At 40.4% G+C, this 24,397-nt stretch overlaps 1 protein-coding gene across 1 annotated transcript in view; it reads left to right on the forward strand.

Moving 5' to 3' along the window:
* The window catches only part of akap6 (A kinase (PRKA) anchor protein 6), a 225,386-nt gene that overhangs the window by 139,046 nt on the left and 61,943 nt on the right, over positions 1 to 24,397 (forward strand). The window contains exon 16 of the mRNA XM_082516526.1: positions 23,991 to 24,137. Coding sequence (XP_082372652.1) covers positions 23,991 to 24,137 — 147 coding nt within the window. The remainder of the gene's footprint in view (positions 1 to 23,990; positions 24,138 to 24,397) is intronic.

Below are 24,397 nucleotides of genomic sequence, written 5' to 3' on the forward strand. Positions count from 1 at the left end.
CAGTGGTTAGTTACAGTGGTTAGTTACAGTGGTTAGTTACAGTGGTAGTTACAGTGGTTAGTTACAGTGGTTAGTTACAGTGGTAGTTACAGTGGTTAGTTACAGTGGTTAGTTACAGTGGTAGTTACAGTGGTAGTTACAGTGGTTAGTTACAGTGGTTAGTTACTGTGGAATGTGATCAAGTCTTTCACAGTAAACTTTTATCCATGTCTTCCCCTCTCCTTTCTGTCTTCTGTCTCCTGTTATTTATCCAAGTGATTATTTTTCTGTGTGTGTTTTTTCTTCATCTTTCCGTGCAGGCTTCTGTTTGTGTTCATGTTATGTGTACTCTGTTGATGCTCACTTTTTTCAGTGCATGTTTCAGCTGTGTCCCTGACCGTTTGTGTGGATCCAGCTGGTGCGTGTGTGCCTCGTTTTGTGTTGGTGTGTACATCGCGGGCCCACAGCGAGATGAAACAAGCATCGGACCTTGTAGAGAGTGTCAACCAATCACACATCAAGGCCCATCAAACTCAGCCAGTAGATGATCAAGGTTCTGTCCCCAAGTCCACAGGAGGCGGCGCTAGTGCTCTTTTCCTAGAAGCGTGTGTGTGTGTGTGTGTGTGTGTGTGTGTGTGTTTGTGACATTTCACAGACCATGATAATATTTAATTGAAACACAGAAATAACTTCACTCACCGCACACACATGCACACAGCTAATAAAAATACACAGGGAAACATTAAAGCATGGAGTTAATGTGCAAGCACACACATAAAGTGAAAGCACATCCCACACATTTGATGTCTCTTTATCATATATAAACACATTGGGTATCAGTGAAAGTTTAAATTACTAATGAAAAACAACTGGAGGTAGGACTGCAGCAGGACATAATAGAATACAAAAGCACTGGAGATGCTGTGATTGTTAAAACGCAGTTCAGAATCAGTTGATACTTGTTTCAGCCAGTTCGACCTAATTCTTTGTATTCATCCAGCAAAAACTTCTATCTTGGTTACTTGAACCTACGTAGTACTGGGCAGTTTTTAGCTAATACTTGTGATAGGTAGCTTTGTTGTTTGTCAATATTTTCAAGGAACATGAAATAAATACTTCACAAATGTAGCATGTAGCATGTGTTTTTGCATTGTGTTGCTGAGAGAAATGCTATCTGTATGGATGCATTTGTTCCTCCTAAACCTATGTATTCTTTTCAGTATTCATGGTGCCTTTCTAGGTGTGCCAATTCCATAGATACGCAAACATACACACCAATAGAAAAGAGACAAAGAGAGACCAGAAGTGGGAGAAAAAGATAGAAAAGGCAGGTCGCACAGGAGGACAAGGAGACCATGAAAATACAAAGAGATGGTCTTGAATTTGGCATTTTCTTTTTCATGCATTATTGAGCCCTGATAACAATAGTTAAACAATATTGTTTCTGTGTGTGCGATGGAGACCTTACATGATGAGATTTAAGGAAAGCAGGAAGGTGAAGGAACGGTTACAGAAAGTGTAAGTGGAGGCATACTTAAGACTTAGGGTCTTTGGTAAAAATCAGAAATTTCAGTTCAAGATTTTATGTGAAACTGTTTCATTGCATTAAGTCATCACACATGTCCCCCACCCGTCTCTCTCTTTCTTTGTCTCTTTTCCTCTCTCTCCCTGTGGCGAGTTCCAGTGGAGTCCAACTAATTACAGTGGCTATCAGGACTGAGGGTGTGTGTGTGTGTGCATCCCTGCCGCTAAATTCTCATTTCAAATAGCCCATGGTGCTCTGATGGAACGCTGGGCTGCAGACACACACTTATATACTCACACGCTCGCACACACACCTGCTCATTAACTGGGTTCCAAAACCAATCAGTGTGGGTGCGACAGAGTGCGAGCTCTGTCTGAGGCTGTACACACAAGCAGTGTGTTTTCGCTGGTCGTCTGGTTATCTGTGCTTTAAAGCAGAAGGAGAAACACAGAAATGATTAACACAGACTGATGCAGGGAGAGAAAAGACTATAAAACGTCTTTATTTTTCTAAACAAAAGCAGTTTAACCCTTTGAGTAAGGCCCGTGACTTATTTTCAGAGTTATTACAAGGGCTCGTCACTATAACTGATTCAATTCCGATTCACAAGGTCCCGACCACAAAAACACAAAGTGGTGCAAATGCGCTAAGACAGAAATTGGCTTACCGTCCCGATTTCCTCCATTATTTCACCGGTAGCCGGTAGCCTCATGATATCAGCAGTTACCACGGCTAACTAGCCGCATCAGAGTCATTTCCGTCAACAACCTCCATTTAAGACCCACCTACAGACACGTGACTGGACAGACGCTACATGCAGTAAATTTGGGCCCACATGGGGTTTAGCCTTGCAACTTTTGATTTGTTGAAGTGACATGAACGTGGCAGTGCTGTAATTTTTCACTGTTTCACTTTAGAAATATAAATCTTTGCACAGATGATGGTTATATGTTGGATACTGAATTTCTGGAATGAAATGTGAACTGAAGCATATTATTAAATTTATATATATGTTAAATATATGCTAAAAATAAATTAAAAAAGTAGGCGAAGATAAAATCTACTTACTCTTTCTGTGTTCCAGTCTCAGTAACTTTGACAAAGTAATATCTGCTGCAATATTTACACCTATGATAAAATTTCACAAGTGTTAGCTTTATTTTGATACCAAGATTGTAAACATAGAGTTTGTAATTGCAGAGAAATACTCAATTAATTTTGGGCATTTCATTTTCAAGCAGGAAGCTCAGAAAACCCTAAAAAATATATTTCATCTGAACAGGTCTCATTATTGATGAGAGGTCAGGGTAACTGATACATGATTTAGTTTTGGAATTTTAAGAAATATTGACTAAACAGTCAGTCAGTCATCAAAGTTATTCTGTGGCTCTTCCCATACCATTGAAATACCAAAGCTCTTTCTCTTCTTGTCCATGCTCAGAGATTTTTGACACATGACCGGCAAACTGAATGAGGTGTTCATGGCTTGGATTGGGCGCCAGCTTCCTTCCAAAATGAGCAAAGTGTAACTTTTTCATACAGTCTGTTATGTTTAGTCACTGTTGGATGTTGTGAAGCATCCAGAGATCTAGCAATAAGCATCTAGATCATGTTTACAGTGTTGTCATAGAGCAAAATGATCTGGTTCTGATACAGCAGATTTCTTCTCTACCTTTCAAAATTCTTCATGCGACGTCTCATTCATGCAGATTCATACAAGCGCTTTTTTTCTACATCCGAGTGCTCTGAGTGTAACATTGTGTGTTTGTGGTTCAGTGTCTTGTCTGCAGCCTATCATGTCTTCAGACTGAAGCAGCCACAAACCTTAAGCTTAGGTAGATGACTTGTGTTACCTCCAGAGCTACAGCCATCCCATGGATGTTCATTTGAAGTCAACAAAAGTGTGGTGTTTTTCTAAAATTGCCACTTTAAGAATGTTACTTGGTTAACACAAGTTGTTATCATAGTCGCGTATCAAAAACGTGGATAAATGCAAGGAAAATGCAAACACAACAAACTTTTAAGCGTTTGAAGAAACAACTGGCAATCCTGTCTGTCTGGAGAGGAAAGCCTCCTGTAGAAACACGATGGAAACACAGAAGCTTCACTTTCTCTTTCTGTCCTCTGTGTCTCTCCTCTCTCGCTCCTCTCTCTGTTTCTTCATCTTGAGCCCTGAGGGCAACAGTGAGAGTACACAACCTCACCGGGAGGCTGAGCACACCAACACACACGGTCTAGGTTATATTCCAGTAGAGAATCATGCCTGAGAAACATACAGAAGGCTTAAGTCCTATATCCTCTCAGCTTTGTCTGTTTTTCTGTCTCCTCTTTCTGCTGTCACTTTATCTGTCAGTGCATCTGTCTTATTCCGTTTCATTGGGGAATATCGAGTTAAAGAAAAACACAGATGTATGCGTCTTTCATTAAGTCAGACAGACGGCTGTACAGGACTATTCTGATTAAAAGAAGAACACAATGAACAACGAAAATAGAAAGTAAAGAATCCAAAGCAAATATTATATGCATGTATGTGAGATGTAAAGTTGGAAATCATTAGTTTTAACTGCTAAAAATTCTAACCTGCAATAACTTAGGTTTTACCCAAATCTTCTCAGATTCAGAGAGAGAGAGGGATGAATGAAGATGAATGTTAACCCGAGAGGGAGAGAGAGGGAGGCTGAGAGAGGGAGGTAGAGAGAAAGAAAATCTTTAATTAGAGACAGATGACTTTGCCACGCCTCAGAAGGCTGGAATTACACTGCAGGCTATGAGGCGAGGCTAATTTCACATGTAATTGTTGCTGCAATTCTCGCTGTGCTCCTAACGCTCCCAACCTCCCTCCGTACAGGAGGAGAGAGGGAGGATGAGAAGGGGACGGGAGGGGAAAAAGAATAAACAACTGGAAGAAAGAAGCAAAAGTATTTTGTTCCTGCAAACATCTGTATAGTGACGTTTTCCAACCCTTTTACTGTAATAACTAAGATGGAGGAAGAAAGAAGTGAATGGGAAAAAAGAGATGAAAAGTAGAAAAGAAAGAAAGACCAAATGTTAAATATGGAACAAGAGGAAGCAAAAGTAAGAAGAAGAATAAACTGCAAACTCTGAAAAGGATGGAACATTGAGGGGAAAGAAATCAGTGGTTAAAAAAGAAGAACTGATGAAACTCTAAGAAAAGAAAGAAGAAAGGAAGGTGAAAACAAGAAGAATGAAAATGATGCTTCACTTAACGAAAGAAAGAAGTAAAACAAAGGAAAGAATTGAAAGCTAAAGGATTTAATAAGGAAAGAGAAAAAAGAAGGGTACAAAGGAGCAGGCATAAAGTTAGAAAGAAAATATGGAAAGAGAAAAGCAAAATGTGAAACAAATACAGCATCTTGAAAATCTGAATGTGCTGACGTGTGACTTAAAGTTCACGAAGGAAAGAGAACAATTAAAGGAGGAACAAGAAGAAAGGGACTAAAAGATGCTCCAGATCTGACCTCTGTATCTTTAAAATGACGCACGCAGAAAGAAAATCTGACTGTAAATACGAGGTGGAGAGAGAAGGAAGAAAAAGAAAAAGGATGCGGGTGAGAAATGAAGGAGAAAATCGTTTAAAAAACCCACTTTGAAACAGCAAAAATCTCTCCTTATCCTACAAAAGAAACTTCCTGCAGCTCAGGAAAATCTCTCTGTCACACACTCACACACATGCTCCTCTTTCTTTCTTTGTAGACTGATACTCCCCTTTCTTCTCTCCAGAGACCTGCAGAGCTCTGCTGCTGCCATGGTGTGTGTCTGCCGTGTGCTCGCCGTGTGTGTGTGTGTGTGTGTATCCGCGTGTCGGGAAACGATGTGTTGAGTCGAACGTTTCTCGGCTCATACATCCTGATGTCGCGTTTTGTCGTTTGTCGCTGCTTGTTATATGAGCAGAGAACTGAAGTCTTCTGGGACTGTGTCTCTTTGTGGAGGTGTGTGTGTGTGCACACGTGTGTCTGTGTGTGTGTTTTTCCTCACTTATCTCCGTATATTTCCAATCCCTCAGTCAACTCAGTCAACTTTTGTCTGTCTTCTTGAGTTTTTTATGTCTGTATGTGTACCAGATGTTATTTGGGCATAAACAATGAAGACTCAGAGGACTGCGTGAAGATATGTGTCCTACACATCTTCCACCATGAGAAGAAAAATAACAGCATCTTCTCATTGGGATGTCACTTACAAGTACTGCAGAAAATGTAGCCCAATCAACCACAGCATTAAAGTAAGCTAATGCTGTTGAGCAACAAGGACATTGGGTCAGGATCCTCGTAGTTTGGAGGCTCGTTCAAGAATCTGGGCTCTTTCTCCTGTGAGACTGCAATGTTTAAACAGGTAGCAGGTGTCATAATAATATCCAAAAGAATGCCCGGACCCCAGGCTTCCCAGCAGAACATTACATCAGTGTCATAGTCATTACCTGTCCCTTTGTGTGGCTATATAGCGTAATATCAATCAGAACAACACAAAACAAAAGAAAGTAGTTAAGTAGTAATAATAGTTAACATTATGCATGAACTCATGCAATAATACATCCATGTATAAAGAATCACCAGCTAAATGTCTCAACAGCAGCACTGACAGCAGCAGAAACTCCACTGAGTCAATAAGAATATGATATGAAGGCAAAAGTTCAAAAACGCAACATTTCAAAACAATGAAAAATTCAAGTTATTATTGAAGTACGACAATTTTGTGTCTGGCCTTCTGACTTTTATAGTCCCCAAGCGGTCTGCTTCAGACATGCAGACTACACAGTGTTTCACATAGCTTTGTTGCTCACACTTTTAGACAGGTTTGTGCCCTAGACCGCTGTGAGGACAGTGTGAGGGCACACAAGGCTCGAAGAGCTGAAAATTTCAGCAGCAGGTGCTGCATAAAGACAAACAAGCGCTAATATGGTCCCCCTGGGACACACTACAAAGAACATTTGAAATCAGAGTAAATAATCATGACATGAAAAGTAAGTATTTTTGAAGCCAACAACCAGGCATGATTACTGCCAGACCTGTTGAATCGAGAAGTCACTGCATTAGAACCTGTTTGTCAAAGTAAAGTAAGCTACAGGATTGCAAAAGCAAAAAGCAAAGCAATCTAAGAAACAAAGTTACTGATATCTATCTCTCGTAGTTGTGGGAAATCATCCATGATCAAAATCCTATTTCAAACTCAAATCCGATGCTTTTCTATGACCTTAAACAGGCCGTCCATGCGAAAACTTATTGCCAGTTCTATCAAACTAATAAAACCACACACTAAGGCCAGTTTTTGCTGGGCCTGCAAGACTTTTTCAAATACTTCATCGCATATTTATTGGTGAGTCAAACAAACTTCCATCGTGGATACTGATTTCAGTTACAAAAAAATGCAAATGAAGAATGTAACGTTGCATTTGCAGGGAAATAATAAATACCCAGCGAATTGGAATTTATTACAAATGCTTTTGTAAAAGTATATAGATTTCAATAGTCTTTGCATGTGTGACGAAGTTTGTAAAAAAGTTTTATTCAGATAGGGTAAATGGTAAATGGACTGATTCTTATATAGCACTTTTCTACTCTCCTGGAGTACTCAAAGCACCCTCTCTGTTTATGAGGGGCAGCCAATCAGAAGAAAGCTAGCTTCAGTGGATTGGGACAAGAGTTTGTATGTGCCTGTTTTGCCCAGTATGAAGTAAATAAGGATTATTTTGAACTGGGTGTTATGCAGAGGGGCAGAATCCAAGAATATGTGCTAGCAAAATGTAAATGCACTTGGTTCCTTTTTTTTATATGCGGGTGTGTATATATATATATATATATATATGTTGGTTGACCTTGTGCACCTTTCATTTGGACCCTTCCATGATTTCCACGAGGTTATTGTTGAGTCTTTCTCGTCTGTGTGTGAGCACATGTGTGCACATTGTTGTCATATGCTTTCCTTGGCAGCATGTTTGTGTTTTCTTTTCACAGTGCGTACAGTGTATGAGCTTAACCATGTATGTGTTTGGAGCTCCACACGTGTAAACAGTGCGTGTTTTTGCGCTCTAAATGTGCACACGTGCAAAGTGTGTGTTTGTATCTCCGCTAGCTCGTGCTGTGTGTCTTTGTGTCGATGTGCGCATGTGTGTCTCCGCACTTTCTCACATTTTCTTATATATGTTTCAGTGTGTGTGTGTGTGTGTTCACATCAGACCTCTGTGTCTTTGTGTGCTCGTACTCTTTCTCATCTGTGTGTGTGTGTGTGTGTGTGTGTGTGTGGATTATGTGTCCTGTGGGAGGCTGTTTCCTGTGCGTTTGTTCTGTCAGTCTTGATAAAGTCGGGGATATATCTGCTTTAGAACAAAGAGACACGACTCAGCAGCATCTCGCCAACTTTCCTCCTCTTTCTCTCTCTCTCTCTCGCTCTCTCTCTACCTCTCTCTCTCGCTCTCTCCCTCGCTTGCTGTATCTCATCTCTCTTGAGACTCCCTCAGCTTCCCAGGAACACTTTCTGACTGAAACCTGACACTAACACTCTCTCACACACACACACAGAATTGAGCAGGAATCTAATACAGAACTAAAAGTAGTTTGACGTTGAGCATCGAGCCAATGTCAGGCCAAGGTTGGCTATAAACATGTTTGCAGAGTTTCCCTCCAAAGCAACAAAAGCAAAGACTGAAGCGATCAGCAGTAACAGAATTCAAAGCAGTCCTATTGGAGAAGTTTTCTCCCTGAGATGAAGCGGGAATCATTTTGTGAAGTAAATGCTGAAACGAAAAACAGTAACAGTTCTCACCATTTCAATATTTGATTTTGTCACTTAAACACTGCTAAGTGTTTCTTAGCGGCACCTTTTTTACGACCCTTGACTTACGCATTTCCAACTACTGCCTCTGTGGTTCTACTCGCTCACGCCTTTAAATGTTATTCTCCAATCCACAGGTCTGCATAGGTGGGTGTGGGAAACCTATTACTGATTCGCAGGAGAAACACATACTCTGACATTTCCTATTTTTCCCAGTTCTTCTCCTACAGTAACCCCACCTAGAGCTGCACACCAAAGAACAAAGAGGCAACAAAGCGGTTTGATTTAAGATCTTTTGCAGCAGTCAGAAATAAAGAAACTCTGTTTATTGAGCTTTGGTGGCGGTTTGTCTCAAAGTGGTCGGACAGCAGATCACACACGCTGCAGTTTGCCTTTTACCTGCCAACAAATTTTATTTCCATTGACAGTTTGTTTAAGTGTGTGTCATGAGAATAATGCGTAAAAGTCATCTCAAGGGGAAAGCCTCCTTTTAAACCTGTTTGTGTGTGTGAGAGGGAGAGAGAGAACACACAGTATTACAGTTGCAGATCGACTGGAAGCTCAAGTACACAATTAATGTGTCAGGCGCATGGTTTGTGTGTGGGTGTGTGTCTTCTCCATTCATCACACTGCTCTCTTGTGACCTTGGCACCTTCTTCATTAGAATAAAGATTGTCTGTCGTTTAGGCTACATGGTCGCTGTGCTGGATGCCCACACACACACACACACACACACACACACACAGCTATGCTATTACACTTCTGTCATTGTGTTGGAATAGAAAGAAAAGAGGAGGGGCAGGAGTGTGTGTTTTGGATGAAAGAGGTAAAGGTGGAGGAGAAGGTAAAAAAAAAGAGCAAAGAAAAGGAATCGAGAATCAAACGAGAGACTAGCCTTAAAAAATGTTCCAAGGTAAAAGTACTCACAATTACTCCAACCCAAACAGCCACTGTGATAGGCTGCTTTTGCCTTCATGTACAACCCAGAGGAGCACACAGGAACCAGAAGACATGCCTTAAAACGTAATAAAAATAGTAGAGGACTAGTTTAGGCAATAAAACATGTTGGATAGCTTTGGTGGACGATCACGGCAAGCATTACTTAATTGTTCAAGGATCGTCATCATAATTGTTACACAAATGAGAGTTATAAATGATAACTTAAGAAAACACACAACAGTCCTCCCTGTGGCTTAATAACAACATTACATGAATTCTTCCTTTTCTCCCATCACAGTTATTACACTGCAGGTGTTAGTGGCATTTCACATCGTTAATGTTGAGGCATTTCCTCATGACTGCTAGAATAAACTAGAATATTGGGAATGTTAACCTCTATGGGACACAGGATGTACAGGGTCCTGTATACAGCTCTGCACAACGATGAAAAGAACTATACTAGCCACAATCCACAATACAAAATATCATCTTTTACACAAAAACAGACTTAAAATCTGAAAGACGACCCACTTTTGTGTAGGAGCTGGGAGTTATTCTAGGGGTAGGACTATGTCAACTCCAATGAAAAGGAAAATGGAGCTTTGTAACTTGATTAATGTGGTAAAAGTGTCTATTTCTTCCTAAACGAAGACCTTTTCTTAAACCTGGCCAAATATTTTTGGTGCATAAACCTAAATAAAGAGCAACAACTGAAAATGACACAATATGAAAAATACAATTGCAAATATTTTAAAGTAAAATTGCAACTATATCTAAAAATATCATAAAAACATGAACCTCAAAATCCTCCTGAAGGGGGATTTTGGCTATTTGTGTATTACACATTTGCTGTAAAACACGGTGGCTTGGTTTTCTCTTGGTGGAAATGTTCAGGAGATTGAATTCATCAAAACCAGCAGGGTGAGTGTACTTTGGAACAGCGAATCAAAACAGGATGAGAGTAAAAAACAGGAAGTCTTTTCTAAGACGTGGTAATGGATGTTTATTAAAGAATACCATAAATTTAGAGATAAAAGCCTGTCAGATAAAAGCCTGGTTCTCTCTGCAGTGTAGGTGAAGACCACGGCATCAACCCACTCTGACTTTCGGTTTCTCTCATTAACTCCAGTTACACACACACACAAACACACACACTCAATGGCGGAAGCCGAAAACAGAGGAAGTGTTGTTCAGCAGCACCTGCTGTCCTCAGTAAGACTGTAAGTCAGCGGTGAACACTTCAGCACAAAAACACCACTGATATGATTAGCACATTGACTCTGTGATTAAGCACAGAGAATGTCATTAGTTCTGATTTAGTAAGGCTTTATTGGTGTCATTTTTTATCGAAACAAATGAATTCAATATGCATATGAAAAGGCAATGGATACATAACATATACAACAAAAAGTAATACAGTCACCACCGTGCAGGATCCCATGTCACAGAAATGTTCTCAAGTTTACTTCTCTCGAATAAGAGTAAAGAGTAAATTTTGAAAGAACAAACCTACAGACGACACAGAAACAACACAACCATTCCTGTACCAACAAATTCTCTCTCTCTTTGCCCTCCCCACCCCTCGTCACTATAAAGACTCTTTGTTTCTAAGCTGAATAGTGTGATCTCTCCAGCTTCCTGTAGAGTTAGAAGCACACAAATACATTTATACTTGTAAAGTCATGAGAGCTCCATCATGGGTGAAGTCTGACTACAGGCCAGAAAGAAGAATCTAATCAAAGCTAATTCTGGCCTTAATCTGCAAAACCAAGTTATCCTCTTTAACAGAAGCTGACCTTTATTTTTGAAAATGTTTGGCCCTCACACAGAAAGACAAAAAAGGAGCACGCACATTGACACTGACAGAGACACATTTGTTGTTACTTTCGTGTTCAGCATTAGTGTGCATGCTTTTCTCACATTTTCTGGAATTCTGCAAACTTTTTTCATGTAATGTCTTGGAATGAGTGAATTCCCAGGGTTCTTAGGGGGTCATAGGTCACCTGGCATGAAGTAGTGACATCCCATTGTCACTCAACCTTCCCACAGCCAGCACACTCTTTTTCTTTACTCGTCTGTTAGAAGAATGGGCTGAAAAAGTAAAAATACAAACTCAAAAAATATTTTGTTGACACCTTTTAAAGATTAATTGATGATGTCTGCAGAAATCTGTGTGAAGTCTTGATTCTTTTTTTTCCCTTTTTTGTAAAATATTGTGATATAAATCACACACTGAAACAGCTGAAGTAGCAACTTGTGGTGAATTAGGAAATCTGTAAAAAGCTGAAGGGATTGTTTATTTGTTCTCCTCGTCTCAGTTATTAGTATGTGCATGTGTTTAGCTGCTATGCTGCAGACATAACAGGCAGTTGTTGTCTCTGTTCTCGCGCCGTATTTTTTCTGTCCCAGCAGACATGTAGATATGTTGCCCTCCCTGCTTTGTACAAATGACCTCCCAGCTAAACACACACACTCGAAACACACGCGCACACAAACTCACGCGTGACTCGCTGCAAGGCTGAATGGCGAGCCGTCATTACCGGCCAGTCAAACGGCTCATTCATCTGGTTTCCATGGTGACAATTAAAACATGTTGCCGGGCCTTTTGTTGTTTCCTCGTTTGAAAACAGAGAAAGTCTCTTTTCTTTTTTTTTCCCTCTTTGCTTTTTTTTTTCTTTTGCATCTTTTTGTCCAAACAAAAGGGTTTTAATTCAGCGAAAGAGAAACCTCCAGAATCTCAGCTACTCAGAAAGCAGAGAGTATGATTTTAAATTTCAAATCACATTTACACTAATTACCTCATCATGACAGAGGAAAAATATATTACTCTATGCATGATGTTTGTAACATATAACTTTTTGTGCACAACTGGGGCTACTTGCCACAAATGTGTTATTTTTTCCGTTTTTCCAGCTGAGTAAAATTGTTTGTGGTTAAAGCTATTAAGAGTTTGGAGGTGTTTGGGTCTGATCGATTTGCCTAGAGGTATAACAGAGGGCTTTTTTGGGATACTGAGGCTGACAATCCTGGACAGCAGATTAGCTTTCCAATTAGGGCTGCGCCATGTCATACCGTTCATGGTAATACCGGTATAATGTTTGGCATCGATAAGAAAATGAAATATCGCGATAGAATATGGGTAAAATGCGCAGTGCCTTTGTTTTCATACGCACATGGCGGAAAAAGCATGGTGGAGAAGAAGAAGGGCGAAAGCGGATCGTTGAATGAAACAGATGAACCAGAATTGGTTTTTAAAAATGCTGCAACTTCAGTGGTGTGGAACTGGTTTGGCTTTCGTCCGTCAGATACACAACAAAGCACTATTTTTGGTAGAGCATGCTAGTGGGCCGTCGTTATTACCGTGTTTTTTGGAAAATACGGCACACTTGAAATCAATCCTTTGATTTTTCTGAAAATCGACAGTGCAAAAAACACAAACTTTGTCCTAAAACCTCTCATGTTTAGCTGTTTTCCACTTTTTCTTTGGTCATTTTAGCCTTTTTGGCCAGGGTGAAGGGAGACTCTGCCATCAAACAAGAAGACAGCTGCATGTAACTACGACGGTGTTTGCTAGTTCACCTTACGTGCATTAATGTAATAACGTGGTTAGCCTACTCAACGTAAATTACACACGAACAACATTAAGCTACTCACGCAGAGAAGAACGGCTGCTGCTGCCATCATCATCCTCATCATTTCTGCTACACTGGCAGGGCTAGGGGCCAGGACTGTCCTCTTCGGGTTTTTGGGGGATGTTGCTAACTCCGGGTCCGATAACAGGCAACTCACCCGCAGTAGATGTGCCCAGTGTGAGGTCTCGCACCAAGCTATCAAATATGGCGCATGTCTCAGCTTTTAACAAAATGCTATACGTCGCTAGGTGGAGTTTGCATCTTTTGCTGTGAAGTACAGCCAGACTTTGACCGCCTCGCCTTGGGCATTTTTAATCTGTAGCTCTGCTCTAAAAGAATGTACGTACCTGAGCCCGCCTACTACGCTTGCAAAGGTACAATGATTGGCTAGAATCCAAAGTGTGTGACATCTCAGGAAAAAAAGCACAGAAATAAAGCACCGAAATGTCAGAACCGATACCGGTACCCATCCCTACTTGTGATAAATATTTTTGGTCATATCGCCCTGCTCTATTTCCAGTTGTAGCTAATGTTGTGTGCTGTCTAGCTTGTGCAGCAAGCTTGTGCATGCGTTGGTCCACTAACTAAATGGTCACTTTACTCTGACACTGTCTGAATACAACCATTCGTTTCCTACATCGAGGTACTGCGCTGGTGTGCAGGGCTGTCCTTATTACTTTCCACCTTGTTTGTCTGCAGCTCTCTGATAACTTAATAAAATATGAATAATTAGCCTAATCAAGCGCTGCTTCTGGTGACAGCAAGCAGTTGTAGTTTTGCAGGTCCCTACTGGAGAGACCACAGAAGGTTTACTATAGAAACGAGAATACATGCATTATTCTGTTGTGATGACTTTTAATGTAAATGGGGCACTGGTATAAAATAAACACACACCAAACGTTAAATAAAAATGCATGTTTTTATACCATACAGTATTTTTTAGTGAAATCTTTTTTGGAAATCGATATGTTAAAGTAAAGTAACAATTAAATAGAGTAATAATGGTTATTTGGAAGGGGGAGTGTTGCTTAAAGATTTTTTTTATGGCTGTGTTGTCTTCCTTCCTCACACACACACAGACACACACAGGTTGAAGTGTCTAGCAGTATAAATGGGGTGTCACAGAGCCACTTCCTCCTCTTTCAGAGGCGGTGGAACATCCATCTCAGTCGGAGACACTGAGTCACACACACAAACACACTGAAATGTAAGCAAGCATAGAGTGTTTTCCCCTCTTTTCTCTATCTTTGTGTATATCCAGCACACATACACACTCTTTGCTTAGGAAGGAGAGTTTTAGAGGATGAAGTGAATGAAACAGAGGAGGTGTTAAGTGGGGGAACGCTGGGGTATGAAGCAGAACGGTTAATAATGAGCTGGAGTTATAATAGACATTTGATGACTATACTTACGTAAGACAGGGTCAGGGTTGTTGGATTGGTCAATAAATATCTGTGTTAGTTACAGGAAGCTGCTGTCAGTTTCAACCATGACTGCAAGCCTTCCCTCGCCTTCGCAGACCCAAACAAACATTTATCATAGACATGCCACATCCGAAAACAACAGTTCAGGAGATTTAGGGTTTTAGCAATCCAGAGAGTAAACACAGTTACAGGATAAACTCTGTAGCTCAAAAGAGAATTTTTTTTCTTGTTAATGACAAGAAACCTTTGTTTAATGTAACCAGAACCCTAAAGACTCACATTTAATAATGGTCACACCTGGAAGGGCCAGACATACAGTGGGGCAAAAAAGTATTTAGTCAGCCACCGATTGTGCAAGTTCCCCCACTTAAAATGATGACAGAGGTCAGTAATTTGCACCAGAGGTACACTTCAACTGTGAGAGACAGAATGTGAAAAAAAAATCCATGAATTCACATGGTAGGATTTGTAAAGAATTTATTCGTAAATTAGGGTGGAAAATAAGTATTTGGTCACCTCAAACAAGGAAAATCTCTGGCTCTCACAGACCTGTAACGTCTTCTGTAAGAAGCTTTTCTGTCCCCCACTCGTTACCTGTATGAATGGCACCTGTTTGAACTCATCATCTGTATAAAAGACACCTGTCCACAGCCTCAAACAGTCAGACTCCAAACTCCGCCATGGCCAAGACCAAAGAGCTTTCGAAGGACACCAGGAAAAGTATTGTAGACCTGCACCAGACTGGGAAGAGTGAATCTACAATAGGCAAGCAGCTTGGTGTGAAAAAATCAACTGTGGGAGCAATCATCAGAAAATGGAAGACATACAAGACCACTGATAATCTCCCTCGATCTGGGGCTCCACGCAAGATCTCATCCCGTGGGGTCAAAATGATCATGAGAACGGTGAGCAAAGATCCCAGAACCACACGGGGGGACCTGGTGAATGACCTGCAGAGAGCTGGGACCAAAGTAACAAAGGTCACCATCAGTAACACACTACAACGGCAGGGGATCAAATCCCACAGTGCCAGACGTGTTCCGCTGCTGAAGCCAGTGCATGTCCAGGCCCGTCTGAAGTTTGCCAGAGAGCACATGGATGATACAGCAGAGGATTGGGAGAATGTCATGTGGTCAGATGAAACCAAAGTAGAACTTTTTGGTATAAACTCAAGTCGTCGTGTTTGGAGGAAGAAGAATACTGAGTTGCATCCCAAGAACACCATACCTACTGTGAAGCATGGGGGTGGAAACATCATGCTATGGGGCTGTTTTTCTGCCAAGGGGACAGGACGACTGATCCGTGTTAAGGACAGAATGAATGGGGCCATGTATCGTGAGATTTTGAGCCAAAACCTCCTTCCATCAGTGAGAACTTTGAAGATGAAACGAGGCTGGGTCTTCCAACATGACAATGATCCAAAACACACCGCCCGGGCAACAAAGGAGTGGCTCCGTAAGAAGCATTTGAAAGTCCTGGAGTGGCCTAGCCAGTCTCCAGACCTCAACCCCATAGAAAATCTGTGGCGGGAGTTGAAAGTCCGTGTTGCTCGGCGACAGCCCCAAAACATCACTGCTCTCGAGAAGATCTGCATGGAGGAATGGGTCAAAATACCAGCTACTGTGTGTGCAAACCTGGTAAAGACCTATAGTAAACGTTTGACCTCTGTTATTGCCAACAAAGGTTATGTTACAAAGTATTGAGTTGTATTTTTCTTATTGACCAAATACTTATTTTCCACCCTGATTTACGAATAAATTCTTTACAAATCCTACCATGTGGATTCATGGATTTTTTTTTCACATTCTGTCTCTCACAGTTGAAGTGTACCTCTGGTGCAAATTACTGACCTCTGTCATCATTTTAGGTGGGGGAACTTGCACAATCGGTGGCTGACTAAATACTTTTTTGCCCCACTGTATATGCTTTACTGGCGTACTTTAAAAAATACATGCTCTACGTCTTATGCACCTGCAACAAGTCAACCAAAAAGAAGCTTTAGTACACTTCTTTGAATCCTAATCAAAATAAATTTATATTCTCTTTCATAATGTCTCTGATTAAAGTCAGCTTAAAAATCCGGTCTTTGCTGACTGCCAGAGGTTGAGCATCTAACCTTGCAACGATGTGGCATCATGTGAGTGTTATGGTTACAGGTGTAAGAAAACCCACTCAGCCACACCCCAGTAATGCTGTATAATCAAAGGTTAAATTGCCTTAAAAGCATTGCTTTTCACTTTTATATTTAGATATCCTTCATGGTTTTCTTTCGAGTTTTCTTCCTCATTCTCTTCTTTTTGTGGTCCATTGATGTATGTCTTGGCTTGATATTGCCACCTGTAGGTCAATGGATTAAACTTGTATGTGTTACATGTGTCCCTTTATAAGTCCATGGAGATAAACAAACCAGACAGAGTTCTGCTCACAGAAGACTAGTTTCATAGAATTAAGATCTAATTTTTCACAGGAAGCAACTAACCACTATTATTGTAAGCCCAGTCTTCATTTGACTTTCATCCATCCACTTTATAACCACTTTTCCAGTTCAACGTTGGTGGATGCTTGAGCATATCCCAGGTACCACCTGGAGTGGTCACATGTCTATCACAGCAGACTTTTTTTTTATCCCATCCTGATAATTCTGTAGTTTTATTGCTATTTTTGACCCTTGCAATAAACTTAAGTAAGCAAGAAAGTGGAAGAAAACAAGAAGCAACAGGACTTAAAGAGAAAAAAGGTGAAATAGTTTTCTGAAGATTAGAACAGCAACAGGAGCTGAGGAACAGTGTTGCAGAAGAGAAACCGTATAGACAGAAAAAGAAAGAGTGAGGAAGAATTAAGAGGATGGAGACACAAAGACAGAGGGGAAAAAGAAAAGACGATCATGAGGCGGAGGATAGAGATGCGTCCTTATCACTTCCCACAAACTTTAGTTGCCGCGACGACAAAATCGTTCCGTTACGCAGCCTCCGACAAACTTCTCTCATTTGGCGGATAAGATGAATCTGCGAGACGAGCGAAGGAGAAAAAAAACCTAATGTTCAAAATGCATTAAATGTTTTTCATGTATGACTGCATTTTTGCTGACATTTCAGCTCTGTGCTCATTAATATGGAGACCAAATTAAACTTATGATTGCTTGTTGATTTTCTCCCCCTCTTCCTTTCCCCCTTCCCTCCTCTCTCCTCCACCCCCCCTGTTTCCCTCTCATCTGTTTTGTGAAGCGTTTATCCACCATTTCTCTCTTTGTGTGTTTTGGGAAAGCTCTGTCATTTTACTGTTTTCTGATGTGTGATTCATTAATCTATTTGCACAGAGCTTTACTTCAACAATGGACAGAAGTATTTTCTAAAAATATATTTGCAGTAGCAAAGATTCATTGTCTGTAGGGAGCAGATTTTAGTGTGTCAGAATATTAGAAATAAGTGATGAATTGTCGCCAGCTTACACCATAAACATATGCATTTATTGTACAGTGACATCCTATGGAAACAAATGTTGAACAAATTGAAAATAATTCTTCCTATTGTACAATTTTCTCCTTTGTAGTAAGGAACATCTGTTTTATCTTGTCAGAGTTGACCTCTTATGATACACCACAGTGGGATGTGGTGAACCCAAACACAGAGCACTGAGGCAGGATTAGAAAAAAACAAAAAACAAGCCTCTAATGACTGATTCAATCAGAAAATGAGCTAGCTAAAACAAAACAGAAATCAAAGAAGGAACCAGAGGAAGACAAACTCAGAAATTGACAACTGGCAGGGGGAGAAACAACACTACTGAAAACAACTGAACACCGGTGAAACTAATGAGGGTGGGGCAGACAATCACAAAGGAGCAAAAATAACGAAGCACGCAAAGAGTTTTCGGACTGAAACGAGGCAAAAGCATGACACGGACAGTTTCAAAAGTAGTGGGCTGCATGATTTTCTGGCATAACTTTCTTCCGTTGGTGACATTCCCATTTAGGAATATGTGAATATTTGCTTTTCCTGAACTTCCTTCACTGTTTTATGTTGATTTTTTGTTACTTGTTAGACAGTCCATAACCATCCAACCACTAGGACCATTACACCCCATTACACCTGCAATGGCAGTCATTTGGGATGAGAAGGTGTTGCCTTTGGGGCTTAACGTTTTTTATTGAATAGCTCGGAAAAGACTGAATAAATTCAGTGTAGAAATATACACCCAGACTTTGACATAGTATATCCATTAGTTTTACTAAACTACATACATCAATTTTTGCATAAATGAGTACAAATGCATGCTGTCTTTCTTTTTCACAGCTGCATCACATATTGTTGCTGCGTTCATCTAAATTTCAATCTGAGCAAAGAAATGTGAATAAACATTTTTTTAGAGTCACATATGTAACATATGGGACTGAAGCAACAAGTAATTAGTTTAAATTAGTAACAAATGATGTTTAATGTTTTCTGTACAGACGCTGGGATCTGTGCCAGAGAAACTTTTAATGGATTCAGCAGCAAAATGCTAAGTTTGTTGATTCCCACATTTTAACCCAGCTTTGGGGGGGCAGGGGGGCACAAGCCAGTGTACTCCTAGTGCCAGCCCCGACATAAAAAGGAGAGGAGACAGTTGCATCGGGGTAAAATCTACGTCTGGTGTAAAATCTTGGTCAAATCAAACATCATAAAGAATGGGATTTCCATACTGGAGCGGTTAACAACAACTTCCTATGGTGCTGTTGGCCAGCAGAGTGCCAGTGGAAACTGTGCTACTGTTGGCCAAAGACAACTAAAGAGAGAGAAGGAACAGCTTGTGAATGTGAAGATGTTATATTGGTGTCACTGGTAAAAATAAATAATTGAAATGGGTATATATTTGTTTTTTGTTAAGTTGCCTAATAATTATGCACAGTAATAGTCACCTGCACACACAGATATCCCCCTAAAATAGCTAAAACTAAAAACAAACTAAAAACTACTTCCAAAAACATTCAGCTTTGATATTAATGAGTTTTTTGGGTTCATTGAGAACATGGTTGTTGTTCAATAATAAAATTATTCCTCAAAAATACAACTTGCCTACTAATTCTGCACTCCCTGTAGGATTACATGTAAGAGTGTAAGCAAGCTGCACACTGGCAGACTACATCCTATGCAAAAGGTGCAATCTGAACGATATGGGAGAATGTAGCTCGACAGCATCAGACAAGAAGAGGCAGTGAGTGAGGGTAAGTAAATGTTGAAAGTTGAAGACTGATGCTGGACTAATGTTGGATGGAGTTCAGGAACGTGTTGAGACAGGCTGTGGGTGATAGGGAAGAATTACCAGATGACTGGGAAGGTGAGGTACTAAGGAAGGAGAAAAGTCCTTTTATTAATTGTCTAGACAGAGATACTGAGCTGGAAATATGCTAAGGGGTTCTTTGGAGAAGAGAGGAGGATGGATGGATGGAGGACAGTTTGTGAATCAGGAAGTGCAGAGGATGAGTAAGCTGCCAGGCAAAAGAAGAGGAAAAGAAGAAGACCTCAGAAGACATTCATGGATATCAATGTTACCACGTTTCAAAGAATACAGCAGAGAGAATGTCACAGGTCACATTCTCTTTGAACCCTAGAAGTATTATATGAAGAAAGAGAATAAAAAAGTGGCAAAAGTAGAAGAAAACATTTTAGTTAGACATAATCAAATAGTCACAGACTAAAGGCACTCTCTGTCACCAAAAGTGAAAACTGCTTTTTAAAACTACTGCTGATGCATCATTTCTAATCTTTGGCAGTTTTACTTTTAAAAGTTTGAAACTGAAACTATGAGCAAAACACACACACACACACACACACACACACACACAACACCCAGCTTGTGCTCGCCATTTTCACCTTTGTGAATATTGGCACACGCCAAACGTGCTGCTATGCATCACACCTTCATGTTTCAGCTGGCCACTTCTGATGTTTCATTGCACAGAAATCCTGCATTTTTTTCAACAGGGCTTTTATGGTGAAATATTTGCAGAAACATCTTTTTATATTTATTAATATCTTGTGTCCTGACCTAGCAAAGTTTTTAATATCGCAGAAAATATCAAAACTATTCACTAACAATTACAGGGGATTACAAAAATGTAACATGCTCAGTTGTTAGAAGTGGAATGGTAATATTTGCTGTCACCAGTTTGCAGCCTGCTTTAAGCTTTGGATATTTTTAAAAAGTTGAACCCTTCTCAGCTGGCCAACTTTTGAGGCTTTGAGTCGTGGCGTGTGTTGCCGGCATTTGTTTGAGCTTCAATTCCCATCATACGGCAAGAGTCTCTTACTGCGAACATGGTGTCAGTGTCATTGAAGCAGCGCTCCTTTACTTTTCCATCTATTTATTGTAGTTTTCTCTGTTTCTTTCCTCTGCACATGATCTCTTTATCTCAGTCCTTGTCTTTTTTACTTCGTTCTTTGTCTCTCTCCATCCTTAGGCCTGTGTATCTTAGTCCATCCTTGCATGGAGATTGACTGGAGGCATGAATACATCACAGCTAGCCATCCATGTAACCCTCCCTTCCACCCCCCCATCTTCACCCATCATCCTCCCCTCCACCCTCCCATTTCTCCAAGATCCCTCTCTCAGCACTTATCTCAAAGTTCGGATCTCATGCATTTTAATCGGCGTGTCTATCTTCCTTTCTCCCTCTCTCCCTCTTTTCTTTGACTTTGGATCAGTGGCATCCTTCAAACAAACAACAACAACAAAACAACCCCCCTGCCGCCTCCCTACTGGCTCCCTATCCCCTTTTTAAATCAATATTTGCCATCAGCGAATAAATCGTATAATTTCCTGGCTGTTAGAAGAGTGCGACGCCGACATATTTACCTTCCACTCGTCTATTTTTTTTGCCTTCGATCCCTCGTTCTCGCGGCGTGGCTATTAGCTAAGTGAAGGGGATGGATGGCCGTGAAGCACCGAGCGATAGCATCTCCATCAGAATCGTCGACATTGAAAAATGGCCGCCGCCTCTCTGATGACAGCACAGCAAAAACACACATACACATACACACACAAACATGCATGCATACATACATCCACACACACACATAGAGTCACAGAAGAGACATTTAAATATTCAAATAGGGCCGGGTGGTAATGATAAACGACAAGGGAAAAGTAGAATTGAGTAGCTATCGATGCAGAAAATGAAAAGAGGAGAAAGAGAAAAGAGGAGAGGAGGAGGGAAATTAAGCCAAAAAATATGGAGGCATGGAGGGAGAGGAGAGTTATGCTAACAAGCGAAAACAGGGAAGACAAGAGATGGATGGAAAATAGGATGGATGAATTACGCAAATAAGTGCAAGTGGTGTTTTACAGTAGATAAAATAAATAAATGTGGAGATTTAAAAAGATGGATTGAAAGAAGAGAAAGGGCAAGTGGAACAAGAACTACGAAACTAAACCTTGGACTTCATAAAATAAAGGGGACATAATGGCTGGAAGGGCATGCAGAACCCTGGAAGTACTTGCTAAAGACAAGACATTTAGCCAGTGTAGAAACCAGAAAGTGAATCTATAAGTCATAAATGGAAGAATTGAAGTTGCCAAAAATCAAGACACCACAAAGAGTAAACAAAGATCAGACCACAAAAAAAGGAGCTGGAGAGAAAACTCGAGAAACAAGCAAAAATGTGGTTGGTTGGAAGCGCAATATCCAGAGAGAAGAACGAAAGGGAGAAAGGAAATTAAATCAACTCAAAATGATGTAGTTTAGCATCAAAGAACTTCTGAGCTGAAATAAAAGGAAGAAAAAAAATCAATATGAAAGCACAAAAGACATAAAAATGAAGAGCTTTGACAATTAAGGTACACTTTACTGCCATTCTCTCCATAAAGTCAGTGTACTATAGAAGACAATTGTTGCTGTGCACAACAAAAGTGAAGAGGTAAAAATATGAGTGGTGCCATTCCTGTTTGGGCGTAAATATAAATCTGATTATTTGTACTGCAACTTGATTTCTTCTTATGGGCTCTTATGGACTTGAAGGTAGGATTTAACTATGGGCGCCTACTTGGCAACGTTTAATGAAACAAAGTGACACAAGGTATAAGATCAGCCTGTTTTCCATTGTCAGTGTGATAAAAGACACAAGTAGGAAATTGCCTGGTCGATTGCTGTCAATCAGTTGTGTCAAAAACTTCCAACTTTGGGGAAAAACTGTGATATTTCTAGAAAACTGCATCAGTTGTTTTAAATGTTTTTTCTTCACATTCCTGAAAGTGTGACTTTTAGATTCAAAAATAGAAAAACCTGCAGCTCCTTCACTCCCCAACTACAGAACTCAAGCACAAAAGGGAAGGAAAATATTCAGCAACACTTGCTGGTACAAAATGGAGCATTTTTAAAATCTCTCCATAAAGGACTCCACAGTCTACCGTCAAGTGTGTTTGATTCCTGCGCGACTGCGGAGCTGCAGAGGTGCGACAGAGTTTTTATCTTTAAAGCGGTCAAAGCAGGTGAAGCAGTGAGTGAAATCTGCTGAAAACTCCTGCGACACCCTCAAACGCTTCATCATGAGATGAGCTGCAAACAATAACAATAAAAAATGTGCTCCCGTTTGAAAGACCAAGGAATATTCTACTGAAAATCTGTCTTTTGAGCATTTAATACTCACCCCCTGTAGATGGATTCACAGCAAGTACAATGGATTCAAGTGGAGATCCAGTTTCATGGTGTCAACATGTCAAAACATAGAAACATTGACATTACAAATTTCCTTTGTCAAGCGTGTTTTGGAATAAAAAAATTACCAGCAACCACTGCCTCAGTCGTTTATCCTAAGCAAGAGCTTTAAGTTTCCAGTACAGAACCATAAATAGTTCAACCGTATTTGTGTGCCCACACCTGTAAATGGTAAGAAAAAAGGTTAACTGTAGATATGCTGATGTTTTAATGATTTAAAACATTAAACTGGACAGGATAGCTTTCTATAGGGTTATATATGGAAATGTGGAACGTGATTTTGAATGTACTAATCAACAGCGGTGAATTACACAGCCATACTGCCTTTTAAAATGTTGGTGCTGAGACAAGTCAAGCTGGTTAAGCACATTATCAATTATTTCAACACTGTAAAGTGCATTAAAGGTGTGGTTGAAGCTATGCAAGTAACACCCATGTTTAAAGTGGCTTTTTATGCGCCAGGTTAAAGTCATCATATGTGCAAGTAATCCGTATCAGCCAATAGCTCAGATTTACAAATAAGATCAGGTATTCCTAATATAATTATCTCAGGCACACACAGCCCCACCGACCTGATGAACAAACCTTATTTTTACAAGGGGCAGCCAATAAAAAGAAAGCTGGCTTAAAAGGAGGGTGACCTCAAAGGAAAGGAGCTAAAACAGCTTGTTGCTGACAGCAAATTAATGAGGGCCGGCACAAAGATCGAGTAGGAGATAAAAAACAAGGATTATTTTGAATGCAGTATCGAGCAAGGTAACTCTAATAGAGTTCAAGAATAAAAATATGGAGCAGTCTCCTTCAAAGGGAAGGAAAATTTGTGGCTAATTTAAAGGTCAACATGTAGGAGTGGGACGAGCATAAATGCCCAGTCAGTGTGGTACCATTAATTAAGGCTATATTAACGAATCCCGAGTTTGTTTTTTTAACTAGTGTGCTTCACACAGCTGCCAAACAAGAGTTAAATGTCAAGTTGGATTGTATCTGTTCATACGTGTGTCCTCCTTATCCAGAGCAGCCACACTGAGCTGATGATGATGGAGAGCAGAAAGACCAACCTGCTGGGCCGAGCCGAGTCTCTGAAGAGGAGTGGCACTGAACTACCGAGCAGCTTCCACTGCAAAATACACAACCTGACACACATGTGGAGACAGCTGGAGGTAACACACACGCACAGTAAGACACAGTAGAGCCAAGTTTTAGAAGATACAGGAGTGCAACTGTGGCACCATGGCCACAGAGATAGTATATCACAGTAATACTCCGTTGAGACTGTGCATATAAGTCTGTGTTTCTATGTGTGTGTGTCTGTGTGTCTAATTTTAGGCTAATCAGCACTGATCCAATCTAGAACATGAAGATGATAATTAGTGTCGTCTCAATTAGGGAGCCCTGCTGCCACCATGGCCTTTAACTGTGC

This window comes from Aulonocara stuartgranti (genome assembly GCF_965226115.1).
Source record: "Aulonocara stuartgranti genome assembly, chromosome: 19".
In the NCBI taxonomy this organism is placed as follows: domain Eukaryota; kingdom Metazoa; phylum Chordata; class Actinopteri; order Cichliformes; family Cichlidae; genus Aulonocara; species Aulonocara stuartgranti.